Source organism: Rhodamnia argentea, chromosome 9 (assembly GCF_020921035.1).
Source record: "Rhodamnia argentea isolate NSW1041297 chromosome 9, ASM2092103v1, whole genome shotgun sequence".
Taxonomy (NCBI): Eukaryota; Viridiplantae; Streptophyta; class Magnoliopsida; order Myrtales; family Myrtaceae; genus Rhodamnia; species Rhodamnia argentea.
In genome coordinates, this window is record NC_063158.1 from 26749735 (window position 1) to 26772296 (window position 22562).

Below are 22562 nucleotides of genomic sequence, written 5' to 3' on the forward strand. Positions count from 1 at the left end.
ATATGTGTAGTTAGGATCACCATAAATGGAAAAGTTTATGTCCATCTTATCCTGGTCATGAATATAATTATGAAGAGCGCAACATGTAATCACAATGAGCGCGTGCTTTCAAATTGGAAAGGAAGACATATGTTGCAATATAAAGAACCATTTCTTCAATGTCCCAAATGCTCTGTCAATTACGTTCCGAAGTGAAGAGTGCCTATGGTTGAACATTTCTTTTGTTGTTGTAGCCCGTCTCCCTCTACCTCTATAATCATTCAAATGATACCGTTCACATTTAAACGGCGTTAAAAATCCAGGAAGTGCTGCATAACCAGAATTTACCATGTAATATTTGCCTACAACAAGGTACAATATAGATTTGTTATGAAATGCAACTGCAATATGATCATAAGCAAATTATTACTCATAGACAAAGAAAATACCTGGTGATGGTCGAGGAAAATTTTGTTAGGGATCTTCAAGTGGGGCCGAAAGCACCCGACAATCGTTGGCTGATCCTTCCCATCCAACATACACGAAGGTAAATTTCATGTCAAAATAACAAGCACATAGCACATTATGGGGTGTGGTTTCTTTCCTATTTCTATATGGAATCTGTTTAGACAAAGGCACAATCGCACTAATGTGCGTACCATCAATAGCACCTATGTAGTCCCGTGATTTAAGAAAAGTTTATTGTTACATAAGATTATCAATTACAAGTATTTGATGATGTAAACTTAACATGGAAAACATACTTTAAAGTAGCGCGAGTGATTAGGATCCAACATAATCTCCTTTAGGACTACATCAAAGGAATGTGTTTTGATGACTTCATTTGAAAGTTTGATCAGCGTTTTCAACACTACGGTAAAATACCCGCTAATTGTTTCTGGAGAATGTTGGAATCTCTCGCTTAAAGCTCTTATAGAGCTCTTGTAACCAACCATCAATAAAAAGATACCCACTTGTTCATCCACTTTAATATACCGACTATCTTTCAACCAACTCTTTTCACTCATTAAATCACACAGATTCAGAAAAACATGTATTTCCAACCTAAACGCCTTGTGTATTCTATCCAAGTGTCCATGAAAAATCTTGCTTACCTATTCGACTCCCGTTTGTTTACCGTCCTTGCGTGGTTCTTTCACATACAAGTACTTATCCAGCATCCGAGTATAGATCCATGAACGTATTATCGTAATATGAAACTCATTTAAGCATGTTCCAACTTGAGCTAATTGTCCAGTAGATACAATACTTGATTCCTCTTCCATTGTATCTATATCATGACACGAACATAATCATATTAATGTAGGTAATTGGAAAAAGAATAGAAATTTCATGCAAACCATCATACTCATAGAAAATGCAAATAAAAGAACTTCAACATGAATATCCTTAAAACCAAGCAACAATCGATGAGCTATGTCTCGTCGAAATTAAAATGAAATCGAACACCACATAAAAATCCACAATACATTTCCAAACATCTACTAAAGAGAAGTGTATTCCTCCTTTCAGAGGTACTTATGATGAAAGCCTCCCTCCATTCGGCACTAGCACAAGCTTTGTCCACTCCTTTAGCATAAAGACCATCATCCAAACCAGGTATCTCAAGTAGGATAGTAACCACAGCAGCTACGGAATAGGGGTTCACGGGTGGTCGTGAGGTGGCCGAGGAGGACTTGATCATATCTTCAATGGCTTTACAGGTCGTGGTTAAATTATACTAGCTGCTCTTTTTTCTTCTCTTGGTATTCGGAGTCCTATCCAAGTTGTGCTTATCATGAACTGGAGTACTAGGATTGGCAAGTGTGAAACCTTCCTCATCAAGCTGGTGATCATCAAAACCCTTTGCAAAATCATTACCATCATCTTCATAGTTATCACCATCATCGGACAATGCCAAATTTTGGCCACTTCCTATTGCCTGCTCTCCAGTAGTATATGTATCACCAAATACAATGCATAACTCAGGATAAGAAGGAAACCTATCCTTCTTGAATTTTGTCCACTCAATGTTATCCTGCAATTTTCAAAAAAAAAAAAAGTACATCAGTAACATAATCAAACATGTTAAGACTTATATGTACAATGGTCTAAAAATGACAAAATGATACCCGACGTAAAGTTCCCATATGCTTGGATTATCGATGGTGACTCTTTTATTGACATTATCCCAACCGAATCCAGATTGCCCAAGAAGCTTCTTGAAACTAACATACTGTGATCTCAGCTTGTTTGCCTTGTTTCTCAATTGTACTTGGGTATATTGAATTCCAATCTTGTTGTTGAATGCGGTCCTTATATTTTTCCACCCTACTTTGTTGAAAGTACAAGATATGCGATTTCCCTTCTTCAACTGTTCTACCATTAAACTCACAAACAAGTTGATGGAAGTCTCGGTCCATTTTGCATTGGATGTGTCTTTTTGGGATGCCATCTAATCTTGACTAATTCACCATTATATTGACAATGCAATCATAAGCTCAATCAATTTCAAGAAAAAAAAAACAATTCCAACAAAAAAATAACTTGGCATCGGGATGAGAAAGCGAAAAACTCCAATTTTGGGGAGGAAGGGCAAGCATCAGAAGGAGAAATAAAATTTCAATAACAAGCTCAATCAACACAACCTTCATAAGAGCGCACATGTATGAAAGAAAATTCCATTAACAAACTCAATCAACACAACCTTCATATCGTATAACTTGGCATACAATTGGTAGCATCTTTGAAAGTAGAAGCAAGACTACAACACATAGATTCAGAAAAACTCTGCACAACTTTAGCTCTACTCCTCTAAGAACAAACAACTAAAACAGAAAATCAACTACCTCAAGAGAAGACCGACACACGCAAGACCGTAATTGGGCGTAATCTTCATATGTAATTTCATCGCCGTAATTTCATATGTAATTTCATCGCCGAACTTAACAAGTTGTCAATGCATGACCTACTGCAAGAAATGGGGAGGGAAATTGTACGCAAGGAGTCTCCCAACAGTCCTGGTGAACGCAACCGATTATGGTACTCGGAAGACATTATTGATGTTTTGACAGAGAAATTGGTATGTCTCATGCAAAGTAGTCATTATATGAGTCATTAAGCATTCTACTTACTTTTTAGAGAAAAACAAACATAATGGCAAAAAAATTAGGAGGTTTCAGCATGCCGGTGAATCTTCCGACTAAACCATGAATTCGCTTTTCAGGGAACAAATAAAGTGGAAGCAATAAAACTAGTTTTGCTTGAAACAGAAGAGGGATACTTGAATACCAAAGCTTTCAAAAGGATGAGAAGGCTCAGAGTGCTGATAATTCATAATGCATATGTATCAGGAGACTTCGACTCTCTCTTCAACAATTTGAGATGGGTTGATTGGGAGGGATATCCCTTACCGTCTCTGGCAGCTAATTTTCATCAAAAGAAACTTGTTGGGTTCTTTATGCCAAACAGCCACATTAAGGATTGGGTCAAGGGTACAAGGTTGAAAACTCTACTTCTTTGAAGTTTTCTTCATTCATTAAAATAGAAAAGCAGCTACCTCAAGAAAAGACCGACACACGCAAGATCGTAATTGGGCGCAATCTTCATATGTAATTTCATCGCCGTAATTTCATCGAACGAACAAAAAAGAAACAGATCAAAGCTCGAATCAAAGGAGTCGCAAGAAAATTATCACGCCAAAGACGAACGAATCACAAAATGATAAGCATTACATCATAATTGAAAGAGAGATAGAGGGGATGGCGCGAGGCCAACCCGCACCGACGGGAGGCCAACCCCTGCCAGCGCGAGGCCGACCCCCGGGTGGGTCGCCCACACAGTGCAGGCGGGGCTCGGCTCGCGCGGCAAGCGCAAGCCGAGCCCCGCCCAAATTTGGACGAGGCCGACCCCCGGGTGGGTCGCCCACGCGAGTCCGGGCGGGGCCGACCCCCGGATGGGTTGCCTAGGCTAGCCCCGCCTAGATCCGGGCGGGGCTCGGCCTCGCGCGGCGAGCGTGAGGTCGACCCCCGCCATCTCCACAGAGCCCAGATCTAAGGGGCTCGCGCGAGCTCGGCCGGTGCCGCAACGTCGAGAAGATGAAGAAGAAGAGGATGAAGCGGCAGAGACTCATCGGAGGAGCGGCGGCTTCAGCTAGTCGACAAACGGCGTAGCCTGAGGAACACTTTGGGAAGGAGTTGCTCGTGTCTTCAAACGAGAGTGTGAGGTAGCAGAACGTTGAGGAACAGAGGTGTCTTCAAATGTGTTCTCGTAGTGCCGTAAAAAGTGTTCCAAAAGTTGCTGTAAAAAGTGTTCCCAAAACTCGGAAACAAGTATTTTATGTTTCTCATTTTTGCTCCAAAAGTGTTTTTGTTTCTCAAAAGTCTTCTCAGAACACTTTTGGAACAATTTTTTACCATACGCGTTTCTCAAGTGTTACCATACAGACCCTTAACCTCTAAGCCGAAAAGGAAAAAAGAATGCTAGTCGCAAGCAATTAAACATGTACCTGCAGCCCGCAGAAGATAAAGACATGAAAAGAGAGATAGGATGGATGGGTTCATGCAGCTCCCTCATTCATACATACAGATAAGAATAATATAGAAAATAGAGATGTGAAATTTCTCCATACTTTCATACAAAATAATGAAGAATATATGAGCCTATTTATAAGCTTTATTCGATTATTATTTAAGCTAACAAATTAATCTAGGAAATGCACAATCAAAAAGAGGTATATAAGCAATCTTGGAAGGTATGGAGAATCAAAAGAAATATTCTAATTATCTTTAACAAAGGATAATATCCTAGAGAAATGTATGGGTTCTCAATAGTCAAACTATAAGTTGCAGATGGAAATAAAGATTTTGGTATTGGTATTCGAAATGGGTGTGCATATGTGTCGCGTGAAAGTTGGCTTGAGATACCACATTTTTTTTTTTTTGGTTAGATATGAGATACCACGTTAAATATACATGAATTAATAAGAGAAAAAAAATTGTATGTTAGGTTATGTGTGTCAATTGTAAGTATGAAATTTGAGATATCTGATTATCTAAAAAGACAGAATGACCTAAACAAACATTTGAAATTATAGCTGTAAGCACTTCAACAGCTACGATCTCCATTATAATATTTTATACAGTTAAAGATAAGAGCGAATCAGAAAAGAATATTTAACATCTTATTCAGATGTCTTATAATGGAGATGTAGTTCTCGTTATGGAAGATTGATTCAAATTGTTTCTTAGATGTTGATCCTAAGTTCTAAAATGGCGACAAAAGTGTCTCTCCAGCAACTATACTACAGCTGTTCATCATAACCAAGCGTGCTTTGTACTTTTGGCGGGAAACAAATAGATAATATGCCTTACATCTCCCAATAAATGTTGTCAACTTGCTTTGGTGAGACAAATAGATTATATTTTCATTTTAACACGTGTATACTTCCTATTTGTTTAGGCGTGTTCGAATAGATCCCGATAGCCGTAATGTTCACGACACATAAATGTTGACATATGCATGCACATGCTCTAATAAGATATTGATTTTTGAATACAGTGAGATGTAATTTCATTGGATTTCTCCTTAAAGCATAATAAAAATCTTTTCTTTTAACAAGCATTTTTTTCATCAACGTCCAATCCGATTGACTCGTTTACCATTCGTCCACGATTTGAGTATCAGTATCTCTTATATCACCAAAATTTTGTTTTTCTTAGACAAGGCCAAGTGTGACCTTAGATTACCAAAGAGGGTGATGACAACAGAATGGTAAAAAAAACATCATTGCATACTATGAAAATTGAGGAGCAAACATTCAATCACCAAGACCTCGGTTTAGATAACAACTCGCGCAAATCTATTTGCGGAGCCTTTATTGTGGAAGAACACTTATTGTTATAGGAAAATGAGTTCATGGCAAATCTTTTAATAATCAACGGAACCCCTGTGTTTAAATTCGGGAAAATGATGAAGGATGGACTGAGACTTTTGCGGTTATCGCCCAACTGTCCCGGATATGATTATTGTGACAGGCTCCATGAAAGGTTCTCTCTAGTCTCTAACAACAAAAAACCAATGGCGAACGATAGAGAGGTGCCGCCTCTAGTCTTTTTGGTCTATTTGAGCGAGTTTCAATTTGAGGGAGTTCTTATCTCTGTGCTTAGGAAGGTCAACATAGGTGGAAAAACTTAGATGAACATTGTTGAAACCAAAACAATAACGATAACTTTGGAAATTTAGAACAACGAGACAAATAATGACCGGAGGAAGAACTCTTTATTGGAATGCAAATGCTGTTTGCTAAAACTCGAAGCTCACTTTGCTTCTGTGGCTTGTTTACAATATTTCACAAGTCTTCTCTTTATTGCTAAAGTTGCACTATTCAAGCAACTATTCACTATGGCTTTCTCCTCCAAGACCAAGCGTAACATTAAATGTAGAAGAAGAAAATGCACCTCTTCTGACAATCAAAATCAAAAAGACAAAAACAATAAATTCAGGTGAAGACATTAGCAATCCATGGAGAAATCCTTCGTCTTCATGCTTTAGAAAGTCTCCTTCAATTAATGCTTGTAAACTCTTCATTCTTCTCCCGGCGCCTACCATGATTCAAGGCCACTAACAACTAAATCTAGAAATTACAACAAACATGCTTAAATTCAATAATCAATTTTAGGTTATTCAAACAAACATATTTATCAATCATCGAAATATTTATTTGTCAACTTGACGATTTCTTCTAGGTTTCGGATATTAGAAATAAAAATGAACTCTTTTAGGACTAACTCATATCATTCATGTATTTCGTTATTCATTTTTAGTTAACTATACATTGAATCACCTGCAACTCGATGCACCGTAACAATAATGCACGTGCCAAAAAGAGGGAAAACTATTGTTTATGAGTATAGATTGGCTTGAGAACATCAACTGCCTGAAATGGTATGCCTCGACAAATTGGACGGTTTTTTACAGGAAAATTATGCATATAGTAACGTGCATGAGAGCTGATTCTTGGGACATGTTTATAGTAACTAACTGTAAAACAAGATAAAATTTGACCGTAACGGGGAACATGCATTTCCAGCTTTTAGTAATTTCACCGAGTGAAATACCTAACAACATCAGAGGCTGAGCTCCCGCATGCTTATAACTTACTGTCATGCGTAATTAAGATGAATAAAAGATAAACACATGACTCTGAGCACGGGGTCAATTTGGACTTTCATTTTCCTTTTTACTTCTTGTAAGTTTGCAGCATTCACTTCTGATTTTTTTTAGGCGTGAAACGTTCAAAGCCTTATTCCAAGTTTCCAACGGATATATATTGATACTAGAATCGTTTACAGTATTTTTTTTTTCCAAAATCAAACGGGATTCCAAATTTGTGTGTTTGATTGTTTAAGTTTTCGAGGAAAAGTCAAAAAGTAAATTTAACATGTGATATCTTGAGCTTTCCTAAGCAGCATTTGTCCCTATGGTCGAGATAGTAGTTAAAACTGTCTTGCCTTACCGAGGGAGGGTGCATTGCTTGAGGTCAAGGGCTCTTGAAGATGGGCAAATTGACCGTGTCTGTTCTTCGACAAAAAGTAGAAATAATTCTCCAAGACTGAACAAAGAATCAGCATCGCTAATGGAAATGCTAATGCTTCTACAGTCACTTGAGAAATTATCTTCCCGGGAGATTGGCACTCATTCAATAACCGAAACCGGTCCATCTTACGTTTTCCCTAAACACAAACCCTAGGCATCCCACATGTCGAAGCACAAGTAGTATGAAGAAACAGAGCTGCGTTACATGGCAACCTTATGTTTTTCTCCAAACCGATGTGACTAAGACCGGAATGTGCAGGTTTATAAAATTTCTCTTCACACCTAGGGTTTGTTCATATTTTCCATTTGGTCCCAAGTGGGAAATAATAACGAGAATGGTGAAAACGCAAGGCCTACAAGTTTCATGAATCGCATTTTTGTAGGAACTCTTGATTTTTACCGCTTGTTAATTTACTACCAACTGTTATGGTCGCTCGACAAATGACTCTCGGGCTGTAAATGAGTAGCAACAAACATTTTGACGTAATGCATTCATTGTTTATATGCTATAGACTGTTGACAATATGATCTCATCATCCGAAGTAATTTATGCATTGATGATTCTCTATCCAAGCGGAAAAGTCCCTTTTCAAAATAAAAAGAAAAGCAAACTTTTTCAGATTTCAAACTTGGCGTCAACTTAGGAGAAAATAAAGAGGATGCTTATCAAATAATGTATAGCTACTTAATTAGACTATCGCTTTGTTAAGAGGATATGGGTGACCGGGGTCAGTTCACATCACCAGCCACATCCACTTTATATAACTTTTCACATTGCAGAAGTATAGCTTAGAACTAAACACGGGACGGAATGTGGAAGATTCGGGAGAAAAAGGATCTACTCTTCCTATATAATCACTAGAGTAATAATGAAAAAAAGTCAAGCTACTAGAACTCAACTCAACGACTATTTCAACTTGGATTAGTTAAATCGAGTTTTGATTGGGTTCAAATGGCTTAAATATATAATGAAGTTAAGTTTCGATTCATAGTAATTAACTCCAGTTGGTTTTAGTCTAATCGGGTAATTTATTTTAGTAGTTTGTTCAAATTTGGTAAAGATTTACTTCCACATGTTGAATTGTTTGAAGAACTTGTGGAGCAAATATCCACCTATCCAAAAGCTTAAGATAAGAGGTGTCAATGCAACTTATTATTTGGTCTCCATTTTGCTTTCAAGGATCAAAACAACTTGCGGGACGGTGCATGCGATAAGGACTGCAGATTATTCTTTCCCAAGCATCAGTGGATCGCAAAACAATGCTTCTTTAGAGCGGATCAATACATCTGGAAATGGGTTGTCGGAGAAGAGTACACAGTGTTTCTTCAATCGTGCACGCGAATTTATTCAAACCCAAGTGCTCCGGGACGATGCATGTGATGACGGCTGAAAGGGACGGCTACTTTAACCTAGAAGCATTTTATTGGAAATCTATTGATAGTTTACATTAATGGGTTGTTAATATCAACAATCGATGAATCTAATCAGACATCCGGAAGGATATAATTATGTAAAAGATGCTGTATATTTTTGGCAAGATTAGAAATTAACAAATGTCATGGCGGTGGGTTGCTGTGCTAATTTCCCCCGAAGAATAGTTGAGGTGCGTGCAAGCTGCCCGAACACCTCGATTATAAAAAAAAAAAAAATGCATCTTGCAAAGAAACAACTCATGTCGGAGGATGAGGCTTTGAAATCAGACATGCTGAGAGAGAAACTATCATAATTTTATCGTCCACTTGTCATTAACCCGACAGAAAATTTGTGACCATGTACACAGATCGTGACTGCTGACAGCTTTTAACTTTGGCACACGCTAGGCTGCATATAAAAACTCGACTGAATGGAATCATGATGTGGACCTCATCCGGAACCCTAGGTGCTAATTGATCAAGGTGAATTTGGATGCAACACCACCAAGTCCAGGAAATAAAACGACCCCATGCAAACTGGATTTTTTTTTTAAATAATACGATTCGGCCGTGAATGTATGCCTTGATGTTGTTGTAATATGTCATTCTAATTCATATGATTTACTGGAATATTTTGATAGGGTTTTGTGGTGTATCTTCTCTTTTTAACTATGTGAGTGATCTCATGCAAGAAAGCATGCATGCATAAATATATAGGTCCGCCTATTTATGCATGTATATATTGTGAATGAAAAGAGTACATGGATCAAGGGTAAATGGTTTTGATGGAGCCATAATACGGATTTATTCAGCATATTTTTGTCTCGTTTAGTTCCATGAAAATGAATCTTTAAATGGATTCCCATTCCAAGAATCTCTATGATTGTGCTGATTGCAAAAAAATTGGGTATTCAACAAGAGAATACTTCTCATCGGTGATGGTGAACGACAACTGGTGGCCAGCAACTAACGACCGGAGAACGGTGGTGGAGTCCAGTTACCAGCAACAAATTCCAACGACCCGTGAACATCCCCAAAAACTGGCGACCAGCACTTGCCAACAAGCAGTTGAGGTTGGCAACCGGTGACAACGGTGGGGGGTGGCAACGGCGATGGGTGGTTGAATTGAGTTTATGATAATTTTAGGGTTATAAAAGTGAAATCTCAATTGTTGTAGCTATAGCTAGACAATCCACAATGCATTCTTGAAAACCATTGACAAAAGAAAAACCCCACACCAAAGCACCAAGCTTCTCCAAAATCTTGCTTTCATTAGATGATGACGAGGAAAAATTTCCCCATGATAGCGAACTGTTAGAACACAAATTTCCTTAAAGTAAGATATATACTTCAAGCTGCAGAACTAAGAGCTACTCCACCATGAACAATACACACTTAGCTTTCTCGGTAACAATTAAGTTATCTCCATGTGGACTCCAATTTCTTGTGAATAACAAAAGTTACAAGAGAGGAAACAACAGGTGAATCGTCACAACTAAATTATATAAGTTCTCTTTAAGCCTTCAAAGAAACTTAGGTTAAGCCTTCATGCCTAGCCTGTTCTGTCAATTATCAATAATAAAAAGTAAGCAAAGGATGATTCCCCTTGATTTTGGGCCTATACTTTGTAAGATTAAATTTTTTTTAAAAGGTAGGCCCGATATTTTCCAAAATGCAAGTGAGGGTGTGAGGTGAGTTGTCCCTGAGAAAATTTAATACGGGTTGGAACATAACAGAAAGGTTGTAAACTTATACAAATAATAAGAGTGAATTTCGCTCTGGCGAAAAGCCCCATAGGTGTATAACTATATTGTCCTATGACTTATGATTTATCATCCTCGCGAGACGTATTTCCCTTACTGGTTGAGTATTGCTTGCTTCTTAGATGAAGCACCAAGCACAATTACTCTTCAAATCTATTGGGGCTGCAGATACTTCACGAGAACTTATGGATCGAATATTAATTTTAGTCAATAAATTTTGTTGTGCATATGTGCTTCATCATGTTCATTCTTAAAGATCAAAGACTTAGAAAAGTAATTTGAATTTAGAAAATTTGATTTCTCATTATTTATTTGGACAGATGACCCGATTCAGATGAGTGAAACTTTATATATAATCATGTTCTGATCAGACAAAGATAGCAACTAGCAAACAAGAATATCTAGGATTAGTCTTTTGTCTAGTTAGATATATTGATGCTCGTAGGGAATTGAGATATATTGGTCTGACTAGATGAAATTCTAAAAGAGAAAAGCTTATTATATTAAAATATCTAGATACAACAATGATGACAAAAGCTTCTGCAGACAAGTAATTACAGCTGGCCACCATACACTGATGTGTTCCTTTTTCGGTGGAAAGGTAACAGCAGTGGATAGTGTGCACGCATCTCCCAATACATGTGGTCCTCTTACTATTTTACTTTCACTATATTGAGGTTATAATCTCATCCCAACAGCAAGTTGATTTGGTCAACTTTTTGTTGTAACATAGTTTATTCTGCATTTTAGAACGTGCGTTGTTCCACTATCATCACATTAAAGAATTGTTGCAAAAGTTATATACTTATATACAGACGACAGCCTGTGATTTCATCGGATTCTCTGAATAAGAATAAAAGCATCTTTTTATTTTTAAATGTGATTATCGACGTGATTTGTTTGCTACAGAAGTAAGAAATGTAAATTGACAATCAAGCAAGACAACTCAAATGATGAAGAGGAAGCACCAAACGATCTACAAAACCAATGCACAGTCTTTTAGCTTTTCTAGGGTTATGTTTTTGTGGACATAGTTTTGTTTGTAAGTTGATGATCCTCCGAGTACAGTTTATCTTGAATGGATGTTCCTTCCACAGAAAAGTTCCCCTAAAGGTTCCTTGTAATCTGCCTTGTGTTACGAAAGATGGAAAAACATCATAAAAGTATGAAACATAATTTCTTTTTCGGGGTCAGCTGGTATGAAAGATCGTTAAAAAGAGAGAACTTAGAGTGGCTTAACACTAGGTTTCCTAAGGCATACAAAGTGCTCTCTAAAGATTGTTATACGATTTTATATGTATTAATTAAAACGAGTAGTAGTTGAGTAATTAGTATATAGACAAAAAATGATTGTGAGCTACATGGGATTTCATATGGTTAATCTCTATATTAGTATAGCGTTCCTCAATTTCAATTTTTTGAGGAAGTTTTACGAAAAACCCTTACAATAGCAAACCTACATAGATATTCAAGCATGTTCCAACAAATAGTACATCTAGTATGTGTTAATCACGAGTAAAAGTTTTCTAACAAAATATTCTTTAGTAATCCTAGGTTATAGAAGTTTTAAAAGTTCCAACGTTTTATTGTCTAAATTTCTTTACTCTTTAATCATGTGAAAGTACACTTTAATGACCTTGAGACATTTCTTTCTTGTCTCACTTATGTCCAATTCTTTTTTGATCTCATATTATCCGTAGACTTTTCTAACTTACAAAAATTATACCCGAATTATCTAATCGAACTCGTAAGTTCATGTATTAGGGCTACGCTATCCATTTAGTAGAATAAGATGAAACATGTTGCATTGGATTTGATGAAGTTTTGAGGAATAGACTACAAATTTGACAGGTGATAGCGATTCCATGTCAAATGAACTTGACAGACACAGGACACTAGAAGTTTCTCCTAATTGCATGCAAAATGCAAATTACAAATTTAAAAAGGTCTCGCTCAAGTTAAATTAAAACTTTACAAATAAAGTTACGATAATGCCATACTTTTACTTTTTAAAATTTTCATAGCAGCATTTTCCTTTACCAAAAAGTTCGAAATTTTCTTTCATGCTCCATTTGTGTGAAAAGCTTTCACATAAATTTTGGAAAATTTATTTCACATTTCTATTGATGTTGTCTACAATCTATTGCATAATCAGACTATGCCATGTTATAGATAGACATAAGTCCGTTTCATCTACATCCTAACATGGTAATCCAAGTAATTAATGAGGGCACTTCATCCTCTCAATGTCCGTAGAAGGATTGGACCATGGATGTGTTTCAGGGACACCGAAGATTCAACAAGCAGGTAAACATGACAAAAATTCAGAAAAAGTGTTCGTTTAGGATCTTCTCCGTAGGTCAAGAGAAGAAGAGTTTGAAATTCGCATATCATTCATCACCAATTATTGGTCATATTATTTGTTTGGAATATAGGTCAGTGGCACAAAATTTCCGCTGGAGGACCAAAACTTAGTATTGTGATTATTCAACAAATGTTCAATGGATCCGGAGCCGGAAAGGAGGACTAAACACAGTGAAGGGTCGTTAGAGATGGTGTTGTGTTTCACGCACATATTGAATTGACAATTATATATAATGAAAGGTCGGGTCAAAATAGCTCTGGACAAACTAGACCATAGTGCTAGATAGGGGAAACAAATTTGACTGACCAAGTACGGGAAGGATGAGGATACATTGAAAATGGAAGTGATTCTTGGATTCATATGAACATATGTGATATTAAGGAAATTAGGGTTGCTATGCTGTGTCAGCGCATGTCTCACTACTGTTCTGTATTCAAAGGTCATGTCCTATGTATAAAGAGTAAATTTGAAGATTCTATCTACAGAAGTCACATAAAATAAACACGTTCATCTTTGGGAGCAAAGGAAAATAGGTTTCACTACAGCGAGCCATAAATAATCGTGAAGAATGTAGACATGACGTTTAGTCGCTTCTAACCATTGGAATAATTTGTTGAGATGACTTTCTGTCCAATATCATCCCTCGATTTTGGGTCCTAATAATACTTTCGACACAAAACAATAAAAAAATGAATTTCTTTTTTCGGGTTAAGTGACGGAAAGAATAGTTTATCGTGCCGTCTTATACCCTAGATTAAAAAAAATTGTATACATGGACTATTCGAACATATACGAATTCTTAACTTAACTTTTTTCAGTGGCCATGCAGGTTTTAATAACTCATGCATTGGGTGTCCTATCTTGAACACAAAGATATCTTCATCAATGAGACCAATTTTACCAAATTAGATCTCAAAGCGGAGTGAGTGAATCATAATTTTGTCCTGAAATTTTTCCGTAATGTCTTATTAGGGCTAAAACCGCGTTGTGCGTGCATAGAATTGCAAATTTATGTGTAGAAAGAAAATGAGTAGTTTTTTATGAAATAGGTGAGTGTTAGACAAACAATGAAACATGAACCAAGTTAGTCGATCGTTTTGCCCCTTATTGGCATATATGAAAAATAGGACAATCGAAAGAGGTTGGAATGAGTAAGACAATATTATTATATAATTGTTCGACAATAATGTTAAAAGCTAATGGGTGGTATCCATATTTGGAAGAGTAGGTGAACATACTCCTATCTGTATAAAGGATTACGGATGGACAAATTGGATGGACAAATTGAAACCATCTTTTCCAGTAGTATTGTTGCTTTTTTTTTTTTTTTTTTAGCTTTTGTTACTGGAAGCGTGTGCTAGGGTTCAGCAACAACCCCTATCAAATAGTTTGGTCTCACTCGTCATCGTGCCGGACTTAAGAAAAGAGCATATGACTTCCTTTGAGGATAAGCCCATCTTCTATTTTATACTACCCAAAATGCAATGGTAATTTAGGAAGTCTAGTAGCGAGAGAGCAAAACAAAGTGAATGGTCCTTTATAAAAATGAGTTGCTATGATCGCATGAGAGAAAGAAAGACTGATTTGAGACATAACGGTATTTAAACTTTGGTTTCTATAGATATAGGGTCACGATCTTGTTCATCAACTTTTAGAAAACATGTCAAGCATGCCCTAAGCCGAATTGTTTTTATAGAAGACAAGGAGGACGCGTGGCTATGCGACATCCGCATGATCTTAAATGATTTTCCGAATCTCCACAAAGTTGGTGTGTTGTCATTTTTCGTAGTGTTTATTAAGAGCATTGGTTAACTCCCGGCCCAACTTTTGATGCATTTTCACATCTCGAGAACCTCCTCAGATTTCTCCAACAAAAATGGTTTGTTGCTTTCAAGAGGCAGAGAGAATCTTATCCAACCGCCATGGCCTCGGGGCGGGTAAATAGAATCCAACCGGCCGAATCTGCTGCTTCTGCCTTTTGTTTTGTTAATTTACGGTCGGTAAAACGAGATTTAGGGTTCATTTATATGCGAAATCTTTTCTTTTCCTTTCTTCCTTTATTTCTGTCTCAAAATTTTTTTTTTTATCTTTGAGAATTATGTAAATGCATCCGAAACTTAAACATGTAATTACTATAACGAATACTCGAAATCGTTCCAATTCTAATCTATTCTTCGATTGTCCCTTTTTGAAAGAAAGTTTGGAGTCATGTTCTTAGTCCAGGCAGTTGCGCATTTGAAGGGTAATTCGTTTGTTAGGAAACTTCTGAAGCTCGCCTGTGAAGACTCCTTTTGCTACTCGAGGACTGAAAGTTTTGTGGAAGCGTCATCTGTTAATGGTTTTCCTTTAGCTAATGACTTTGTTGTTTTGTGAAGTCTTAGCCTCGCTGCTGATATGAGTTTGTACTGTATCAACTATATCAGATTTGTGTTGATAAAGTTAAAATGGGATTTGAGAAGTTAGTAGTGTAATAATATAACGGTGAAATCTCAACCGCAAGTATTATGAATTGTAAAAAATATTTAGCAATTTTGGCAGGGCTCACCTCTAATCTTATGCCTAGCATGACATTCTAGCATTTCATCCTTACACTATCATACTATCATGCTAGCGGAATCTAGTTAGAAATAGTAACTACAATATATGGTGTGCTTTGTACCCTTGATACACATGGACAAACCCCATAGGCTAATTTGGAATGATATAGTAGGCTTTCTTATATCTTGTCTATTGTTTGGTAAAAGACCAGATGCCATTATGGGTTTGATATATGTCACTGGAATCAGTGTTTCCTATAGATTGGATCTCACACTCACCGAACATTGCATTAGAACAGACTGAGTAAGGATTTTGTATAAACTTACTAAAAATTCGGTGAAACCATAAGCCCGTATCAAGATGAATCATAGATGTCCATTAGAGACATAAAGCATATATTAACACTAACGAAGATACCTAGACGAACTCAAATATATTTAGGAAATGAAAGAAAATGTTGAACAATTATTAAAAACTCAATGTCCCCTCAACTTTCCTTTTTCTTCTGAATATAAATTAAATTATATAGTGGTTAAAACTATATCAGGGAAATTATGCTTTCAAATTTGGTAGCCGGAAAAGCAAACTTCTATAAAATTGACGCACGTTCAGTTGTCTTTCTGTAAATTTCTATAAACCCTAGCTAGGCTTACAAGTTGCATTATTTTGTTGTGTTATGATTGAATTATTCTCTTCTTCTCTCTTACATGGCATCTGCATGGTTTGGATCACATGTTATCTGCCGCGTCATCGCACAACTTTTGCGCACTTTCAGGTTTTTCTAATAATTAATTATTGATGCTGCAATCGTGCTTTCATACGTTTGGTTCTCCACTATCCACTTGCTCATATCACTAGATATCTTTCGCATAATAGTAAAAACCCTTCAAAACCTCTTTGATTTTTAGACTTTCCTTTATCTTTATTCCATAAATTTTATCAGTAAGCTATGGTAAGGATGTCTAACCTGATGAGCTTTCAACGTACATGAAGTTTATTTATTTGTCGATATTCTTCAGCTGATACATACAAACAATCATTCTGAATTTATATGACATGTTTTTTTATTTCATTTTCTTAATCGTATCTATTATCCCAACATTTAGGAACCAAGTATTGGACAACTTAATAACTTAGGTTTGCGACACAACATGGCTGATGTTTATCAACCCTCACCGGGTAATTTTTCCATAGATAAGTAAACTTTAATATAGAACTTATTACATGCAAGAAAAGTCAACTTTGACTTGCATGTACAAAAAATATATATGTTCATATAGGAATTTATAACTCACACAAAAAAAAAAGTCAAATTAATTAGCAACTTGGCAAGCTTAACTTGAGATTTTATCTCTATCCGATACAATTAGTTAGACTGTAGATAGACAAATAATCCCAATAGGCAAAAACTTCACTTTTCTAGAAGTAGAAAGCCAAGTTTTAACTACTTTAATCAAAATGGCATTTAGCTAACTATGTTTCGATGGACTCAATATGCCATACAATGGAAGAAAATTCTTCTAATTTTGAGTGTTTCAACTATTTTGCTACCACTTTTTATTTTTGCTCTCGCGCTGTGTTTTCTTGTTTGCTAGGTTATAAATGGATAGACAAGAAAAGATCGCATAGCTAGAGTCACAATGAACTTTCTCGCTTTGTTAAGAGCACACTTTCAGATTGCCACTTTATAAGTCAAGCAAAAAATTTATTTGACAGCTCGCGAATTGCAAGTCCACCACAAACATTACATGTTATAAGCTTTGGACTTTGAGAAAATTCTACCTTTTCAAGACAGCAGATTGATCCAGTGTTCTAGTGCTTAATGTGATACCTCAATTAGATTTCCCATCAAGAAGTTCAAGAAGATAGCTGTCATCTTCACAAACCTCTAGTTGACACATGGGTCCTCTATTAAATAACATTTCTCTTGATGATTACATAGAATTTTAATGGAGGTAGATGCAATAGACTAGCCTAGCAGTACTGCTTCCTTCAAAATAATGCTCGAGATACTAATACTAGGTAATAAAATTTCATTTACTATATGATGCTTGTGTGATAGAATCCTATTGGAGGATTAAAATGTGATACACGAAGTCAATGCCCTCTTCTACCTTTATATATTGCTTAATAGATCTATTTTGATAGATAGTCTTATCTCTAACATTACCCTGCAAGGTCCATTCACAAAATCATTTTACTAATTAATAAATGAAGACTCCTATTGTGCATTCAAATATGGTGGTAAACCTTTAAATACCTATACATAGTTTGACTCTAAATTTAACTTACTGATTTTGTTCATCGTTCCAGTAACCCTTGTAACACGTATTTTCTCTTATATGAGGTAACCGCTTTATCCTTATGGAAGGATGAGAGAACGACCAATTTTGTGCAAAATTTTTTTCCTTTGTTGAGGAAACTATTGCTCAAACTCTTTTGAATAAATCAAGCTAACTCGCCTTTTATGTACCATGATATCTATCAATCATGTTAAAAATTAGATGATTTTATGCAACACTTTTCTTGTGAATCGTTCGACCTTGACAAAAGTAATTATGCGTCTTTGATGGACTACGGTAGTTATTATTAAGTACGAATAAATGCTTGTGAACTCATCGTTCCAGTAACCCTTGTAACACGCATTTTCTCTTATATGAGGTGACTGCTTTATCCTTACGGAAGGATGAGAGAATGACCATTTTTGTGCAAATTTTTTTACTTTGTTAAGGAAACTATTGCTCAAACTCGTTTGAATAAATCCAGCTAACTCACCTTTTATGTACCATGATATCTATCAATAATGTTAAAAATTAGATGATTTTATGCAATACTCTTCTTGTGAATCGTTCAACCTTGACAATAGTAATTACGCATCTTTGATGTACATTGGTAGTTATTATTAAGTATGAATTAATACCTGTGAACCCTAAAAACATTAAGACCTTTAGCTTCTTGTGAAATTTGCCTTGTTGACCTTTTGGGAAGTGTTTGATTTACCCTATCCTCGTTTGGACTTTGCATCAGCCAACATATAGGATAATTACACTAACCAATTTCTTGAAGCTTTCACTTGTTGACTTAACAAAGAGGAAGAAACATTGACCATGGCTCGTGAAGTCAGATTTTAGACTAGGCTGTGTAGTACTTGAGCTTCTTTCCAAGTTTTGCCTTCAGGCTCCTTCCTTTTATGGCAGAAATCTGTTAGTAAATGTGTGTTTGTGAGGAGAATCACTGAAAAAAACAATTAATGATACTTGCTGTGCAGTGACCAAAATAGCAATGAAAAAGATTCTCATTGTCATGGGAGTGAAACCCTTAGAAATTACAGGATTTCGTATGCTCAGACAATAAAGTAAGTGATAGTGGGAAAGACGCACGTTGCGAAAATGACTTAGAAAAAAAAATTCGTCTGCAGTTCTTTATGGCAAATTGATCAGATCTATTGGGAGATGTGTGCACAAACTATCTTTTATTTCATTTGTTTCCACCAAGGAAAAGCTTGTAAGTTAGTTTATAGGGTACAGCTTGAGCGTCGGTGGGAAGATGCGCTTTTGTCATCACTTTAGGGTTTAGGCATTTCAGCAGACAAACTTTTTCTCTCGATTTTAGTTTCAGTATTTTATCCCAACCTTAAAAAGAATCCATCTCTATCTGGTCATTAGATGCAATGACCCCAGGGAATAATCTTTTTTTGGCATAGCTTTTCTCTTCGGCGGACTAAAATAATAGTGTGCATTACATTGATTAAAGCGACGCATTATCTAGGGTTGCACTTATCTGAGTTGGCTATTCTGTCTCCATAGGTTATAACCTAAAAACCTTTCATTAAGTTATGCCTCTTGTTTCACAGTCATCGAGAATAATAGACAGACGTGTCTATTTGTCGTATTATATTGCTACTTGTTCCCCCTGATGCTATCATATTTAATTCGTTAGATTCAGAAGATAGATCATTTGGAGAACTGTGGTTAGCTACTCGTTTATGAGTGAGCCAACAGAAGAGCAATATACCTCCAAGTATGACATCTTATTGAAAGAGAGAACAAACTTATAGGAAAGGCTAATAACCTATGCCATTACAAGTGTCTTTGCATAATGTTCTTTAGATTTTTATTGCGTAGATACCATCCTGCAAAGTCTAGTTTCTTAGACTTTCAAATGTACCCTTAAGTATATAAGGTGAAAAGACAGCCTTTGAAATAATATACGCTCCCTATCTATAATATCCTATAAAAACTATGCAATACCATTCATGTGGGAGTCGGATTATTATCTTCAATACATGGTTCATAAAAAAAAGTCACCAACCAAGGGGTTCATTAAGAGGGTAATGAGGCGTAAGAGTTCTTGGAATATAACTACCACTCAGAACCTTTATGTGAAGTTTTACTACGAGATTTTTAAGCATCGAGCATGACCCTAAATTATATGTTTTGTAATCTGTTACGCATACTTTGTCGGTCCATTTCTTGACGATTTAAGTTTTTTGAAAAGGAAAAAAAAAAAAAAAAACAGTTTGTCCGACAAGATATCAGATTTCAGGCCAAGGGTTCAAATTTTTTCACTCTTTCGATTTTATCTGGTATGTTATTTTAGTTCCAGTTCCCTGGTAACGTTGTCAACGTGATTACAACCACAGCCCGTTTTCTACGTGTAATGAATCGACTTTTATGGCATGAGGAGGTTAAATATTATTACATTGATTCATCGTTAGCACGTTTCCTAGCGATTTACGTTTTAGGAAGATCAGCTTGTGTTATTCATATTCATGTGCTATTTGATGTTTGTGATTGTAGAACTCCCCCTACTAATTAGAACCATCAACATCTTGGGTTATGTGTCAGTCGATTAAGGTTAGTGTGTTTTAACTTGAGCCATTCTTATAACTAATGGAATATGTCAAGAGTGAAGTATTAACTGTCTCAAGATACTTTACTAGGATTTCTATCAAAATCATGAAAGCGCACATGATCCAAAATAAACGAGATTAAGACATTTGACTTTCTATTTTTCTTCAAATTCCCACTGTGTTTGAGTCCAGCTGTAACACAAAATTCAAAGCCTCATCATGCCAAATCACGAGAAAATATTTCAACCTAGGGGCCCTTGACACAAAGTTAGAAATGTGAGATCACTAAAGTCGTGCTCTCTTGAGCTCAAATCATCTTTTGAGGAGCTATTATCTCATCTCACACCACCACAAAAAATCGACAAATCTCCATGGATATAGGCTTTTGACATATTGAACGTCTCCATTTTTTCACGATAAGTAAGCCAAAAGTCATTGCTCAAAAGTAAAGGAGGGGTGTGGATCAATCCCTTTTGGAATCCCACATCCATGCCAAAAGTAAACATGACTTCCCAAAACAAAAATCAATCAGAACACGCACACAAAGAGCTAATCAAACCAAGCAACAAACAGCCTTCTTTACAAACAAACAGGAAATACTTTATGCAAGACCAGCAAAGCCTCACACCCAGTAGCATCTAAGGAACTTGAACCTTGTCCTTTAGGCCAAGCCGCAACCTTGACGTATGCATTTATGTTGAGCTGGAATCCGCATGGGCTATTAAAGTATATATAGGAGTTTTGGCTATATGAATGAACCTATCAAAGGTACTTTGATGATTCATTATTGTCAACCTAACTGGATTATGTTTAAATGATGGCTCAGACATATAAAATGAACGCCACTTGTGGAAGCAAAACATGAGAAATATGGCATTTGATGCTACGATATAATGAGCAGGTGATGTTTGCATTGGGTAAGCATAAGAGATAATATTCAACAATGGTTTCATCTAAGGGTTTAAACTTCTAAAATAATTGGCAAATGAACCATATTTATATGACCAAATAAAATGCTAAATTAGAACTCTATAATGAATGATTTGGACATTTGAGAATTCATCAATTTTGACTTTAGTTTTTACCAAGTCCAATGACCATAAGAAGTGACGTGCATAAAGGAATCTTCGATATTTCCTTGTTGCATTAAAAAAAAAAGGAGGGCCGTCTCATCGGGAGGAGAAGGGACCTGCAATGGCAAAGACTACTAACCCCTTTCTTATTCCTAGCCATCTGTTACGAATCTGGGAAGCTTAGAATCCTAAGTATGAGGGATCCCCCCAAATAGAGAAAGGCGGGCAGGGCTTCTGTAAGAGCCTTCTCCCTCTTCCCAGTCAAGATAGATGGGAAGGAGCCCCATCAAGTAAAGGCCATAATCATTCTCTTTATTTATTTAATGAATGTACACCTTTGTTTCAGGGTGGCGCCGCCCTTCCTTCAGCCAGTTTTGGCTTGCTCCTTGTATTGGTTGGAGCTAAAAAATTCCTAATATACCTTAGAAACTAATTTGTATCAGAGGAAATTTCGTAGCATTTTATCCCTTAGATCTAACATACATAGAACAAAATATATTAATGTGAATGTATTACTGCATAATTCACAAGCAAATTGGATTAACTTGCACGATGACGAGAAGATGAACTAGTGAGGTTCGAACCCTTGATGAGATATATAATTATGTTAAGCGACTATTATTTGAGAAGGATACGAGAGTGGAAAAGCATTGCGCATTCCGAACATATTTCTTATTAAAAATATCCAACCGATATCCATCCAATTGGCTCTTAGGCAGAGGGTATCCAAACTGATGATGCCGAAACACACACCAAATCAACACTGCTCCAACTTGTGAGAATGACATCATTTCACTTTCTTGGAAATGCAACTTGCTTTAAGAAAAAAAAAAAAAATAGAATGCGAAACCCTTTTAAATTTGCTGGACTTTTGAAAACGTTGTGTATGCGGGACCAACCACAAATGTAAACAGAAAGCAAGTCTTGGAGCTACCCAGAACATCATTAAGCCTGAGAGTTTTCGCATAGCCACAGTACTTCTC

General features: G+C 36.4%; 1 protein-coding gene across 2 annotated transcripts; it reads right to left on the bottom strand.

Annotated features, from left to right (window-relative positions):
• Positions 1 to 926: 926 nt before the first annotated feature.
• On the bottom strand, positions 927 to 2632 carry LOC115755407 (L10-interacting MYB domain-containing protein-like). Of its 2 annotated transcripts, XR_007199717.1 has the most exons (3): positions 2114 to 2632; positions 1649 to 2020; positions 927 to 1270 (listed from the first exon to the last, which is right to left on the bottom strand). XR_007199717.1 is itself a non-coding variant. In XM_030694787.2 (2 exons), exons 1-2 carry the CDS (start codon positions 2432 to 2434, stop codon positions 1721 to 1723), a joined length of 621 nt encoding a protein of 206 aa, XP_030550647.2. In that variant the 5' UTR covers positions 2435 to 2626; the 3' UTR covers positions 1501 to 1720. The 2 variants fall into 2 exon arrangements, 1 of the variants encoding a protein (XP_030550647.2); XM_030694787.2 differs by lacking the exon at positions 927 to 1270 and having other exon boundaries at positions 1501 to 2019; positions 2113 to 2626.
• Between the last annotated feature and the right edge of the window lie 19930 nt (positions 2633 to 22562).

Coding starts and splice junctions, on each gene's coding strand:
- LOC115755407 (XM_030694787.2), bottom strand. CDS start 2,434: ATGGCATCCCAAAAAGACACATCCAATGCAAAATGGACCGAGACTTCC. Junction 2,020..2,112: donor CATATGGGAACTTTACGTCG/GGTATCATTTTG, acceptor TTTGAAAATTGC/AGGATAACATTGAGTGGACA.